General features: G+C 36.1%; 1 protein-coding gene across 2 annotated transcripts in view; it reads left to right on the forward strand.

The window, feature by feature from the left end:
• Positions 1 to 13,950, forward strand: part of SCP2 (sterol carrier protein 2) — a 163,755-nt gene that overhangs the window by 63,617 nt on the left and 86,188 nt on the right. For both annotated transcript variants that reach the window (XM_060022190.1, XM_060022200.1), the window contains 3 exons: positions 3,050 to 3,136; positions 4,290 to 4,440; positions 5,541 to 5,688. In XM_060022190.1, coding sequence (XP_059878173.1) covers positions 3,050 to 3,136; positions 4,290 to 4,440; positions 5,541 to 5,688 — 386 coding nt within the window. The remainder of the gene's footprint in view (positions 1 to 3,049; positions 3,137 to 4,289; positions 4,441 to 5,540; positions 5,689 to 13,950) is intronic.

A 13,950-nucleotide genomic window follows, 5' to 3' on the forward strand; every position in this document is an offset into this window, starting at 1 on the left:
ATTTATAAATCTTTCTCCTCTGATGATGATGATCCTTGAGCAGAGATTATGTCTCATCTTTATATCTTCAGTACCTAGTAGGGTATTAGAACATAGTATATGCTCAATAGAACTTTGCTGTTACTGAATAGTAGTTAGGATAAGCAGTCTTAAGCCCATAAATATGGTCTAGAGCTGATTTCTTTGTTCTTAGAACTTGGAGGACCATTAAACATCCTTGTGATTTCCTGAAACTAGTAAGGAACTGTACCAACATATTGAGGAGTTGACAGTATGCAGTTTCCTGGCTTTGAGGCTCCAAAGAACAGCTCTTGACCTTCCCCAGAGAAGCAAAACTTCCAAGTCTTTCTTTTACTTAACTCCCTGCCCAACCAGGTACTCATTTATCCACTCATTACAGCATTCTGCTAAAGGATTTTCATTCACTCAGCTATTATGTATTCAGTAGCCTACTATGTGCAAGACGCTGGTAAAGCTACTAGTGATATAGCAGTGAACAAGATGGGTAAATTCCTTGTCCTCATGGATCTTCTGCTATGTATTGTAAGTTCTCAATTATGTTGAATAGGCAAATGAGCTTCATCATTTAAAACTCACTGAAACAACCAAGAATAGCCTTCTTGGTTTGGCTCAAATTTCAGATGCTAACTTCTTACACTAGGTTTTGCTTGACTAGTGAAGAAAGATAATGCTGTGTTTGCTGACCAGTCATTAGAGATAACCTGTTACATATTTCTAGGAAGGTTGAGTTAAGAACCTTCTCAAGTGCTTCCTCACAGATTATAAGAATACCTAAAGGCAGTGAGAATCTGTGATCAGTATTATAAGATTAGGGATAGCTTCTGCCACTTGAGCCTTCAGACCTGTGTCTATAACTCTCCCTCCTTACTATCTCTTGAATTCATTACTTCTTTCCATCTTTTTTTTTTTTTTTTAATTTTATTTTTTGGCTGTGCCGCACGGCATGTGGGATCTTAGTTCCCTGACCAGGGATCGAACCCACGCCCCCTGCATTGGAAGCACGGAGTCTTAACCACTGGACCTCCAGGGAAGTCCCGCTTCTCTCCATCTTTTACTTCCAATTCCCTATTTTAGGCCCTTATCATTTCTTGCCTTAATTATTGCCTCAATCTCTTAGTTGGTTTACTTGCTTTTGGTAATGCCTTTTTAGTGTCCCTTTTCCATACCACAGCTTTCTTGCTGAAATACAAATCTGGTCATGTCACTCCCAGCTTAATATCCTTTAGTAGTTCCTCATTGTTTTCAGTATAATGTAAACACCGTATACTGGCCTTTCATGATCTGATCCTTGTTCATGTCTCCTGCCCCCTCTTCTTCATCTTGCCTCCATATTCCTTCCCAGATGTCACGCTCTAGCTTCAATAAACTGTTTCACCTCAAGAGGCTTTGCATGTGCTGACCCTTTTGCCAGGAATTCTCTACCTCCTATTTCCTCTTATTTGCCTAACCTCAGAGAGGAAGCCCCCTTTGGTATCTGGGTTTGACGTGTATCCTGTTGGTCCCATGGCACCCTGTATAACATTTCTATCATGGCCTTTATCATACTAGAATGGTGTATTTATTGCTGTGGATTCAGACTGAGTTCCTTGAGGGTAGGGACTATGTCCATGACCCCACTGTCTAGTACAGGATCTGGCTTAAATAAAGCATTTTTTTGAAAGTTGGTGATGGTCAAAGTTAGCTTCAGAAGCAAAGGTGCAGACAGTAGTATGCAGATCTAAGTTACATGGGCTTGATTTCTAAACACTGGAATTGCTTAATTTCCATACCAGTTGAAGTTTGCTTTTAGAAACTCCCTTATTGTATCTATTGGTGCTGCTGTCTTTCCAGAGCAATTTCTGAAACCATCTGATTATATTGTTAGAGGCACCAAAGGGGATGAAAATAAGTTTCTTCTTGGCAGTGATGAGAAAGGAAATGTGTTTTGAAGAATGCAGATATTTTATTATAGGTTTTATACATTTATTTAAGAATGCCATTAGCTTTCATTAAATGTAGTTATATAATATTATCACCACAAACGTTGGCTGAATTGCAAGTCATTTAATTTTGCTTTTAAGGAACTAATATTTTTGTAATTCTTCAGGAAAAAAAAAGGTATTTTATTTTAACCTCCAACTGGTTTGACACCAACTGCGTGTACTGCAATTTAATTGTGGTACCTGCCACCCAGAGTTAATGCAGACTCTATGAATTAAGACTTCACAAGACTGCTCTCACTTTAGATGCCAGATGAAGTAGGATCCCCAGGCCACCTGCACTTCTGACCAACTGACTATAAATTCAGTGGCTCCCATGATCCTCTCATGTTTGATAATTCACTAGAATGACTCACAGAACTCAGGAAAGTACCGTACTTACTGAGGAACAGCCAAATGAAGAGGCACATAGGATAATGACTGGGAAGGTTCCTAGTGCGGAGCTTCCATGCCCTCTTCCCATGGAGTCAGGGCACAACACCCTCCTGTGAAGGTACTCGGCAACCAGGTGGCTTCACCAAGCTTCAGTTTCTAAAGTTTTTATTGGGGCTTCATTATACAGACATATTCAATTAAATCACTGGCCACTCGATCTCTAGGTCCCCCTCTTCTCCCTAGGGGTCAAACTGGTTCAATAGTCCCAATCTTGTATTCACATGGTTGATCTTTCTGGTGACCAGACCCCTGGCTCATCCCTCCTTTATCCCCCAGCTAACAAGGGGACCACCACAAGTCACCTAATTAGCATAACAAAGACACTTCTATTACTCAGGAAATTCCAAGGGTTTTAGAATCTCCATGCCAGGAACCCAGGACAAAAATTAGACAAAAGTTTTTTTATACAACATGATATTTTGGAGTTAGGAATTTAAAAAATTCAATTCAAATGACTTATTTATTATAGATTGAAATGGTTTATTGAAAGCCTATCTTTCGTTTGTGAAAAGAGTATTTATGTGTTATTCTCTCTTTAGCTTCTGGACCAGAACATCTTCAACAAAAATTGTGATTGCTACCTCACATTCTGTAACTACTTATTTTATATTTAGGTATTCCCAGTTCCAAAAGGAGTACAGTTTAGATGAAGTGATGGCATCTCAAAAAATTTTTGATTTTTTGACTATCTTACAATGTTGGTAAGAAAAACACATTTTAATATTTAATAGAAGTACTCCCCACCCACCCACCCCCTCTATCCTTTGCGTAGACTGTAGGCTTTGTATCTGGGTATATCTGTATCTGCTTTTATAGAACTCCTACCAAGTATAGTCCTTACCCTGGAGTGAGCACCCTTGCTTCCTATTCCTGTCTAGACACAGATTGTCTTTTCTCTTGGAAAATTACATATTTTACTTCCTTTTCTCATGACTTCCAGCTACTCTATTTTAATAGTATTTATTCATTTAAATGTGACTTGGGAGGCCAGTGGAGTCCAAAGGTTTTTCCCTTGACCATTTTGTTTTCTCTGCTGTATATTTCTACTGTAGGAAATTTTACTCAATCATACTAACTACGAGTAAAGGTAAAACAAGAAAAAAAATCAAAGCTCTAATAATGATAGTAACTCTGTCTTGAAAATTGCTTGACAATATCTGTCTCCTGGAAGACTGAGTTAGTATTGCATAGCTCCTACCTGTGCCTAACTCTCACCTGGATGTGTCCTGGAGTTACTGTCTGGGATGCAAGTGAACAAGTGACGTCCATTTTTATCTGTAGCAGTATGAGTGTCTGCCCATTTTTAAAGTACAGCTCAACTCACAGAAGGCTTCTTGTGTCTGCTGCCTTCCTTCACAGCTGCTCTAAGGAAAAGGTCTATTTTGAGGAGATCTCAAGAGTCTTAACCAAACCATGGGCTTTCTGGTATCTCCTATTCCATCCTTTCCCAGTTTCCAAAAGGATTCCAAGACTGATTATTTGGGAGATAGCAAAGTTGGAGCTAGTTAGGCCTATAGTAGAATCTTTATTAGCTCAGGAATAACCTTGTGGACTCCTCAGAAGTCACCAGAAAATACCTTATGTATTTGCAGAGGCAAATCTGGGATTCTTTGCAATAAGAACTTTTTGGGAGAGACCTTTAGAGACCAAGCAGTGACTGATAGCATTTAAATTCTTGTTAGAAGTTCAGTCTTCAGGTGTGAAGCATGTATAATTTTTAACTGCAGATATTACAAAGACAGTCCACTGACCAGCAAGCATACACCCAGCCTTTCCACACTGAAAGAACTCCTAGACTGAAATCCTAAGACCGAGGTGAACCAGGTATAAATAACTATTTTCACCTCCTCTTAGTCCCACTTCAGATGGTGCTGCAGCGGCAATTTTGGCTAGTGAAGCATTTGTACAGAAGCACGGCCTGAAATCCAAAGCTGTGGAAATTTTGGCTCAAGAGATGGTGACTGATATGCCAAGCACGTTTGAAGAAAACAGCATTATTAAAATGGTGTGTCTGAGATTCTGTTTTATTAATCAGTCAAGGGATTTCTTTTTCAAAATTTCAAGGTGACATCATGTCATCAGCTCTGAACGTTATTTACTTGAAAAAAATTGGTCTAGAAAATTTAATATTATAACCCATCCTTAAGAATCTGTTAAGGGAAAATAACTGATAAGGACATATGCATGCACTTTTAACTAACTAGTGTGCTATTTTTAAAAATTTTGAGTTGCCTAAGTATGCCCAGACAGAACTCCAGTCTTACAGAGTTAAGGGAAAAACAAAGATATTTTCAGGAACTTTTTTGCACTTTAAAAATCACTGATTGAAGATTGAGTACAAAATGGAGGAAGTAAAAAAGATAAGAATTCTGACCTGAGTTAGTTGAATATTTGAAGATACATACATATATACACATATAAAAATGTGCATCATGTACACACACATATATAAATAAGCATGTGGTTTACGATAGAGTTTACAAAATGATTTTACAACAATGCTTTGAATTTTAAAATGTTTCTGTAACTTGCCCAAGATCACACAAGCTAGGGTGTGGCAGAGGTGAAACTTATACTCAGGTTTTCTGATTGTAGTACATTTTCCATCACATCACAGTTTTATTCCTTGGAAAAGAGGTGAGTTTGCATGTTATTATCTGAGACCAAAGGGGTGTTAATAGCATGAATATTGGAAAAATGGTTTGAATCCTATATGATCTTCTAAAAGAAGATTGTTTATTTTCATATAGAAATTCATCCATATTTTTCAGTGTATATGAATCATAATGATCTCTTGATAAATCTCTTCAACCTATCTACCACAACTATATATTGTGGTTTGATAGAGTTTTTGTAACTTTGCACAGGATATGGCATGAGGAATTGTAAGTCCTTTTTATAGTACAAAATGTAATGTGTATGTTCATTCTCCCTCCTGGATATTCTTTTATTTGGACTTTCTGTGTGATACAGAATTAACTGAGATTTCAATATTTATGGTCAGTTCTCAACTGTTAAGGTTATACATATTAATCTCTTATAAGCCTTATATAAAAGTCCCAGTTTTGATGCCCTTAATTTATTTATATATGGTTTTGGTTTTAGGTTGGCTTTGATATGAGTAAAGAAGCTGCCAGAAAGTGCTATGAGAAATCTGGCCTGAGACCAAGTGATATTGATGTAATAGAACTTCATGATTGCTTTTCCACCAATGAACTTCTTACTTATGAGGCACTGGGACTCTGTCCAGAAGGTAATATCTTTGATGAGATGCAGATTAACTTATTACATGTCACTGAGAACATTTCACTTTCATTATAAAACAAAACAATTCACTAATTGCCTTTCCCTCCATGTTGACTCTGCCACACTGTGCAAAGCGAATGGAAGCTATCCTGATCTTGGACTTTTAGAACATGTAGTCTTGGACAGTACCAAATGAGATGACAGAGTATACAAATAATTTGTTTTATGTAAATCAGGGGTACTTGTAACGCACTGTTAAGTAAAAAAAAAAAAAAAGTATAAAAAAAGTCACGTATGTAATTCCAGCTATTTCAAACTGTGTTTGAATAAAGACCTGAAGAAAGGAAAATGGAAAGACTAGTTGGTGGGATCTGGAGGATTTTTTTTTTTCTTTTTGTTTTTAAAGTGGTTGTACCATTTTCCATTACTACTAGCAGTATGTGAGATTTCAGTTGTTTCACATTCTCATCAACACTTGATGTGGTCTTTTTAAATTTTTTTAAAAGTTTTTAAATTTCAGCCATTTAAATTTAAGTTTTTAAATTTCAGCCATTCAAAAGAGTATATAGTGGTGTTTTATTTTAGTTTTATTATGCATATCCCTCATGACTAGTGATGTTGAGCATCTTTTCTTGTGCTTGTTGGTCATTCATATATCTTTTGTGAAGTGTCTGTTCAGACCTTTTGCCCTTTGATTATTGGGTTACTTGTCTTTATTGTGTTGTAAAATTTATATAAATGTATATTCTGGATACAAGTAATTTGTCTGATATATGTGGGCTGTGAATGTTTTCTCCCAGTCTGTGGCTTACCTTTTTGTTTTATTAATAGTGTCTTTTGAAGGACAAATTAAAAAATTTTTGATTATCAATTACATATTTTCTTATCAATTTTTTTAATGGTTCAGGCCTTTTACATTCCAAGAAACTTGCCTACTGCAAGGTTGTAAAGATTTTCTTCTATTTTTATTCTAGGAGTTCTGTAGTTTTAGATTTTACATTTAAGTACATGATCTATTTTGAGTCAATTTTTATGTTTGGTGTAAGGTAAAGGTTGATATTACTCTTTTTTTCCCCATACACATATTCAGCACCATTTATTGGAAGGACTTTTCTCTCCCCATTGAATTGCCTTGGCACCTTTGTCAAAAATTGCCCATATATGTGAGGGTCCGTTTTCGGATTCTCTGTTCTATTCCAATGATCTACATGTCTACCTTTTCACCAATACCAAGTTAGTTTGGCTACTGTGTTTATTCTGCTACACTCTACTATACTGTACTATATCAGATAGGATAAGTTCTCCAGTTTCGTTCGTTTTAAAAATCATTTTGGTTATTTTAGGTCCTTTGCATCTCCATGTACATATTAGAATTAGTTTGTCAATTTCTACAAAATAAAAAGCTTGCTGGAATTTTCATTGAGTCTGTAGATTGATTTAGAGAGAACTGTCATCTTAACAATGTTGAATCTTCCAGTCCATTAGATGTGTATATGTTTCCATTTGTTTAGCTCTCCTTTAACTTCTGTTAGAATGTTTGTAGTTTTCAGTATAGCCCTTAGGTGTCTTTTGTTAGGTTTATTCCTTGGTATTTTATGGGTTTTGGCATAATGTTTTTTTTAACCTTCATTTTCCAATGTTTGCTGATAGTATATAAGAATACAATTGATTAAAAAAAACTTGGAAACTGTAACTTTGCTAAATTCATTTGTTCTAGTCGTTATTATGCAGATTATGAGTGATTTTTCATATAAACAATCATGCCATTTGCCAATGACAGTTTTTTGTCTTCCTTTCTGATCTTTTTATTTTTTCTTACCTTACTGCAATGACTGTGAGCTCTAGTACCATACTGAATAGAAGAGGTGAAATTGGGCATCATTACCTTATTCATGATCTCAGGGGATGCACTTTAATATTTTACCATTGTGTATAATGTTAGCTATAGGTTTTTTGTTGATACCATTTATCATGTTGAGAAAGTTCCTTACTATTCTTAGCCTGCTGAGGTTTTTTATTTTGTTGTTGTTTTGTCATCAAGGGGTGTTGAATTTTCAAAAAATTCTTCTACATCTGTTAAAATGATCTATGTGGATTTTGTCCTTTATTCTTTTCACATGGTGAATTACATTAATTTTGAATGTTAATCTAACCTTATATTTCTGGGATTAATCGTACCTTTTAATATATTGTTAGAATCAATTTGCTAACATTTTGTTAATGAAATTTGTTTATATATTCATGAAGGATATTTGTCTGTAGTTTTCTTTTTTTCCAAGTTGTTTTATTCCAGTCTCATAAAATAAATTGAGCAGTGGTCACTCATTCTCTATTTGCTGAAGTAGTTTCTGTAAGATTAGTGTTAGTTCTTCCTTGACTGTTTCATTACCAGTATAATCAAGTAGATTAAAGTTTTCTTTGGGGGGGATGTTTTCAATAAATTAAAATTTCTTAATAGATATAGGCCTGTTTATAATTTTATTTATTTACTTATTTTTTAACATCTTTATAGGAGTATAATTGCTTTACAGTGGTGTGTTAGTTTCTGCTTTATAAAAAAGTGATTCAGCTATACATATACATATATCCCCATATCTCCTCCCTCTTGCATCTCCCTCCCACCCTCCCTATCCCACCCCTCTAGGTGGTCACAAAACACTGAGCTGATCTCCCTGTGCTATGTGGCTGCTTCCCACTAGCTACCTACATTTGGTAGTGTATATATGTCCATGCCACTCTCTCACTTCGTCCCAGCTTACACTTCCCTCTCCTCGTGTCCTCAAGTCCATTCTCTACATCTGCACCTTTATTCCTGTCCTGCCCCTAGGTTCTTCAGAAAATTTTTTTTTAAGATTCCATATATATGTGTTAACATACGGTATTTGTTTTTCTCCTGACTTACTTCATTCTGTATGACAGACTCTGGGTCCATCCACCTCACTACAAATAATTCAATTTATTTCTTTTTATAGCTGAGTAATATTCCATTGTATATATGTGCCACATCTTCTTTATCCATTCATCTGTCGATGGACACTTAGGTTGCTTCCATGTCCTGGCTATTGTAAATAGAGCTGCAATGAACATTGTGGTACATGACTCTTTGAATTATGGTTTTCTCAGGGTATATGCCCAGTAGTGGGATTGCTGGGTCGTATGGTAGTTCTATTTTTAGTTTTTTAAGGGACGTTGGTACTGTTCTCCACAGTGGCTGTATCAATTTACATTCCCACCAACAGTGCAAGAGTGTTCCCTTTTCTCCACACCCTCTCCAGCATTTATTGTTTGTAGATTCTTTGATGATTGCCATTCTGACTGGTGTGAGGTGATACCTCATTGTAGTTTTGATTTGCATTTCTCTAATGATTAGTGATGTTGAGCATCCTTTCATGTGTTTGTTGGCAATCTGTATATCATCTTTGGAGAAATGTCTATTTAGGTCTTCTGCCCATTTTTGGATTGGGTTGTTTGTATTTTTGAGATTGAACTGCATGAGCTGTTTATATATTTTAGAGATTAATCCTTTGTCAGTTGCTTCATTTGCAAATATTTTCTCCCGTTCTGAGGGTTGTCTTTTCGTCTTGTTTCTGGTTTCCTTTGCTGTGCAAAAGCTTTTAAGTTTCATTAGGTCCCATTTATTTTTGTTTTTATTTCCCTTTCTCTAGGAGGTGGGTCAAAAAGGATCTTGCTGTGATTTATGTCATAGAGTGTTTTGCCTATGTTTTCCTCTAAGAGTTTGATAGTGTCTGGCCTTACATTTAGGTCTTTAATCCATTTTGAGTTTATTTTTGTGTATGGTGTTAGGGAGTGTTCTAATTTCATTCTTTTACATGTAGCTGTCCAGTTTTCCCAGCACCACTTATTGAACAGGCTGTCTTTTCTCCATTGTATATTCTTGCTTCTTTTATCAAAAATAAGGTGACCATATGTGCGTAGGTTTATCTCTGGGCTTTCTATACTGTTCCATTGTTCTGTATTTTCTATTTTTGTTCCAGTACCATACTGTCTTGATTACTGTGGCTTTGTAGTATAGTCTGTAGTCTAGGAGCCTGATTGCTCCAGCTCCATTTTTCTTTCTCAAGATTGTTTTGGCTATTCAGGGTCTTTTGTGTTTCCACACAAATTGTGAAATTTTTTGTTTTAGTTCTTTGAAAAATGCCATTGGTAGTTTGATAGGGATTGCATTGAATCTGTAGATTGCTTTGGGTAATATAGTCATTTTCACAATGTTGATTCTTCCAATCCAAGAACATGGTATATCTCTCCATCTGTTTGTATCATCTTTAATTTCTTTCATCAGTCCTACAGATTTCTGTATACAGGTCTTTTGTCTCCTTAAGTAGGTTTATTCCTAGGTATTTTATTCTTTTTGTTGCAATGGTAAATGGGAGTATTTCCTTAATTTCTCTTTCAGATTTTTCATCATTAGTGTATAGGACTGCAAGAGATTTCTGTGCATTAATTTTGTATCCTGCTGCTTTACCAAATTCATTGATTAGCTCTTGTAGTTTTCTGGTAGCATCTTTACGGTTCTCTATGTATAGTGTCATGTCATCTGCAAACAGTGACAGCATTACTTCTTCTTTTCTGATTTCGATTCCTGTTATTTCTTTTTCTTCTCTGATTGCTGTGGCTAAAACTTCCAAAACTATGTTGAATAATAGTGGTGAGAGTGCACAACCTGGTCTTGTTCCTGATCTTAGAGGAAATGGTTTCAGTTTTTCACCATTGAGAATGATGTTGGCTGTGGGTCTGTCATATATGGCCTTTATTATGTTGAGTTAAGTTCCCTCTATGCCTACTTTCTGGAGGGTTTTAATCATAAATGGGTGTTGAATTTTGTCGAAACCTTTTTCTGCATCTATTGAGATGATCATGTTGTTTTTTGTTCAATTTGTTAATATGGTTTTTCACACTGATTGATATGCGTGTATTGAAGAATCCTTGCATTCCTGGGATAAACCCAACTTGATCATGGTGTATGATCCCTTTAATGTGCTGTTGGATTCTGTTTGCTAGTATTTTGTTGAGGATTTTTGCATCTATATTCATCAGTGATATTGGCCTGTAGTTTTCTTTCTTTGTGACATCTTTTTCTGGTTTTGGTATCAGGGTGATGGTGACCTTGTAGAATGAGTTTGGGAGTGTTCCTCCCTCTGTTATATTTTGGAAGAGTCTGAGAAGGATAGGTGTTAGCTCTTCTCTAAATGTTTGGTAGAATTCGCCTGTGAAGCCATCTGGTCCTGGGCTTTTGTTTGTTGGAAGATTTTAAATCACCGTTTCAATTTCAGTGCTTATGATTGGCCTGTTTTTATTTTCTATTTGTTCCTGGTTCAGTCTCGGAAGGTTGTGCTTTACTAAGTATATGTCCATTTCTTCATGGTTGTCCATTTTATTGGCATATAGTTGCTTGTAGTAATCTCTCATGATCCTTTGTATTTCTGCAGTGTCAGCTGTTAATTCTTTTTCATTTCTAATTTTATTGATTTGAGTCTTCTCCCTTTTATCCTGATGAGTCTGGCTAATGGCTTATCAATTTTGTTTATCTTCAAAGAACCAGTTTTTAGTTTTATTGTTCTTTGCTACCATTTCCTTCATTTCTTTTTCATTTATTTCTGATCTGATCTTTATGATTTCTTTCCTTCTGCTAACTTTGGCAATTTTTTGTTCCTCTTTCTCTGATTGCTTTAGGTGTAAGGTTAGGTTGTTTATTTGAGATGTTTCTTGTTTCTTGAGGTAGGATGATATTGCTGTAAACTTCTCTCTTAGAACTGCTTTTGCTGCATCCCATAGGTTTTGGGTCATCGTGTTTTCATTGTCTTTAGGTATTTTTGATTTCCTCTTTGATTTCTCCAGTGAGCTCTTGGTTATTTAGTAGTGTATTGTTTAGCCTCCATGTGTTTGTATTTTTTACATATTTTTTCCTGTAATTGATATCTAGTCTCATAGCGTTGTGGTTGGAAAAGATACTTGATATGATTTCAGTTCTCTTAAATTTACCAAGGCTTGATTTGTTACCCAAGATATGATCTATCCTGGATAATGTTCCATGAGCACTTGAGAAGAAAGGGTATTCTGTTATTTTTGGATGGAATGTCCTATAAATATCAATTAAGTCCAACTTGTTTAATGTGTCATTTAAAGCTTGTGTTTCTTTATTTATTTTCATTTTGGATGATCTGTCCATTGGTGAACTTGGGGTGTTAAAGTCCCCTACTATGATTGCGTTACTGTCGATTTCCCCTTTTATGGGCTGTTAGCATTTGCCTATGTATTGAGGTGCTCCTATGTTGGGTACATAAATACTTACAATTGTTATATCTTCTTCTTGGATTGATCCCTTCATCATTATGTAGTGTCCTTCTTTGTCTCTTGTAATAGTCTTTATTTTAAAGTCTATTTTGTCTGATATGGGAATTGCTACTCCAGCGTTCTTTTAGTTTCCATTTGAATGGAATATCTTTTTCCATCCCTTCACTTTTAGTCTGTAGGTGTCCCTAGGTCTGAAGTGGGTCTCTTGTAGACAGCATACATATGGGTCTTGTTTTTGTGTCCATTCAGCCAGTCTGTGTCTTTTGGTTGGAGCATTTAATCCATTTACATTTAAGGTAGTTATCAATATGTATGTTCCTATTACCATATTCTTGATTGTTTTGGGTTTGTTATTGTAGGTCTTTCCTTCTCTTGTGTTTCCTGCCTAGAGAAGTTCCTTTGTCATTTGTTGTAAAGCTGGTTTGGTGGTGCTGAATTCTCTTAGCTTTTTCTTGTCTGTAAAGTTTTTAATTTCTCTGTCAAATCTGCATGAGATCCTTGCTGGGTAGAGTAATCTTGGTTGTAGGTTTTTCCCTTTCAACACTTTAAATATGTCCTGCCACTCCCTTCTGGCTGGCAGAGTTTCTGCTGAAAGATCAGCTGTTAACCTTATGGGGATTTCCTTGTATGTTATTTGTTGTTTTTCCTTTGCTGCTTTTAATATTTTTTCTTTGTATTTAACTTTTGATAGTTTGATTAATATGTGTCTCGGTGTATTTCTCCTTGGATTTATCCTGTATGGGACTCTTTGCGCTTCCTGGACTTGATTATTTCCTTTCCCATATTAGGGAAGTTTTCTACTATAATCTCTTCAAATATTTTCTTAGTCCCTTTCTTTCTCTCTTCTTTTTCTGAGACCCGTATTATTCAAATGTTTGTGTGTTTAATGTTGTCCCAGAGATATCTGAGACTGTTCTCAATTCTTTTCATTCTTTTTTCTTTATTCTGCTCTGTGATAGTTATTTCCACTATTTTTTCTTCCAGATCACTTATCCATTCTTCTGCCTCAGTTATTCTGCTATTGATTCCTTCTAGAGAATTTTAAATTTCATTTATTGTGTTGTTCATCATTGTTTGTTTGCTCTTTAGTTCTTCTAGGTTCTTGTTAAACGATTCTTGTATTTTCTCCATTCTAGTTCCAAGATTTTGGATCATCTTTACTGTCATTATTCTGCATTCTTTTTCAGGTAGACTACCTATTTCCTCTTCATTTGTTTGGTCTGGTGGGTTTTTACCTTGCTCCATCTGCTGTGTGTTTCTCTGTCTTCTCATTTTGCTTAACTTACAGTGTTTGGGGTCCCCTTTTTACAGGCTGCAGGTTCGTAGTTCCCATTGTTTTTGGTGTCTGCCCCCAGTGGGTAAGGTTGGTTCAGTGGCTTGTGTAGGCTTCCTGGTGGAGGGGACTGGTGCCTGTGTTCTGGTGGATGCAGCTGGATATTGTCTTTCTGATGCTCAGGACTCTATTCCGTGGTGTCTGTGACCTTATTAAGATTTTAGGCAGCCTCTCTGCTAATGAGTGGGGTTGTATTCCTGTCTTGCTAGTTGTTTGGCTTAGGGTGTCCAGCACTGTAGCTTGCTCGTCGTTGAGTGGAGCTGGGTCTTAGTGTTGAGATGGTGATCTCTGGGAGAGCTTTTGTCGTTTGATATTATGTGGAGCCAGGAGGTCTCTGGTAGACCAGTGTCCTGAACTCAGCTCTCCCACCTCAGAGGCACAGGCCTGACACCCGGGTGGAGCACCAAGACCCTGTCAGCCACACGGCTCAGAAGAAAAGTGAGAATAAAGAAAGAGAGAAAGAAAAAATAAAATAAAGTTTTTAAAATAAAAAAGTTATTAAAGATAAAAAGTTAAAGAGTTTTAAAAATAAAAGAAAGAAAGAAGAGAGCAACCAAACCAAAAAACAAATCCACCAATGATAACAAGCACTAAAACCTATACTAAAAAAAAATAAACAGAGAA

This window comes from Delphinus delphis, chromosome 1, assembly GCF_949987515.2.
Source record: "Delphinus delphis chromosome 1, mDelDel1.2, whole genome shotgun sequence".
Classification (NCBI taxonomy): domain Eukaryota; kingdom Metazoa; phylum Chordata; class Mammalia; order Artiodactyla; family Delphinidae; genus Delphinus; species Delphinus delphis.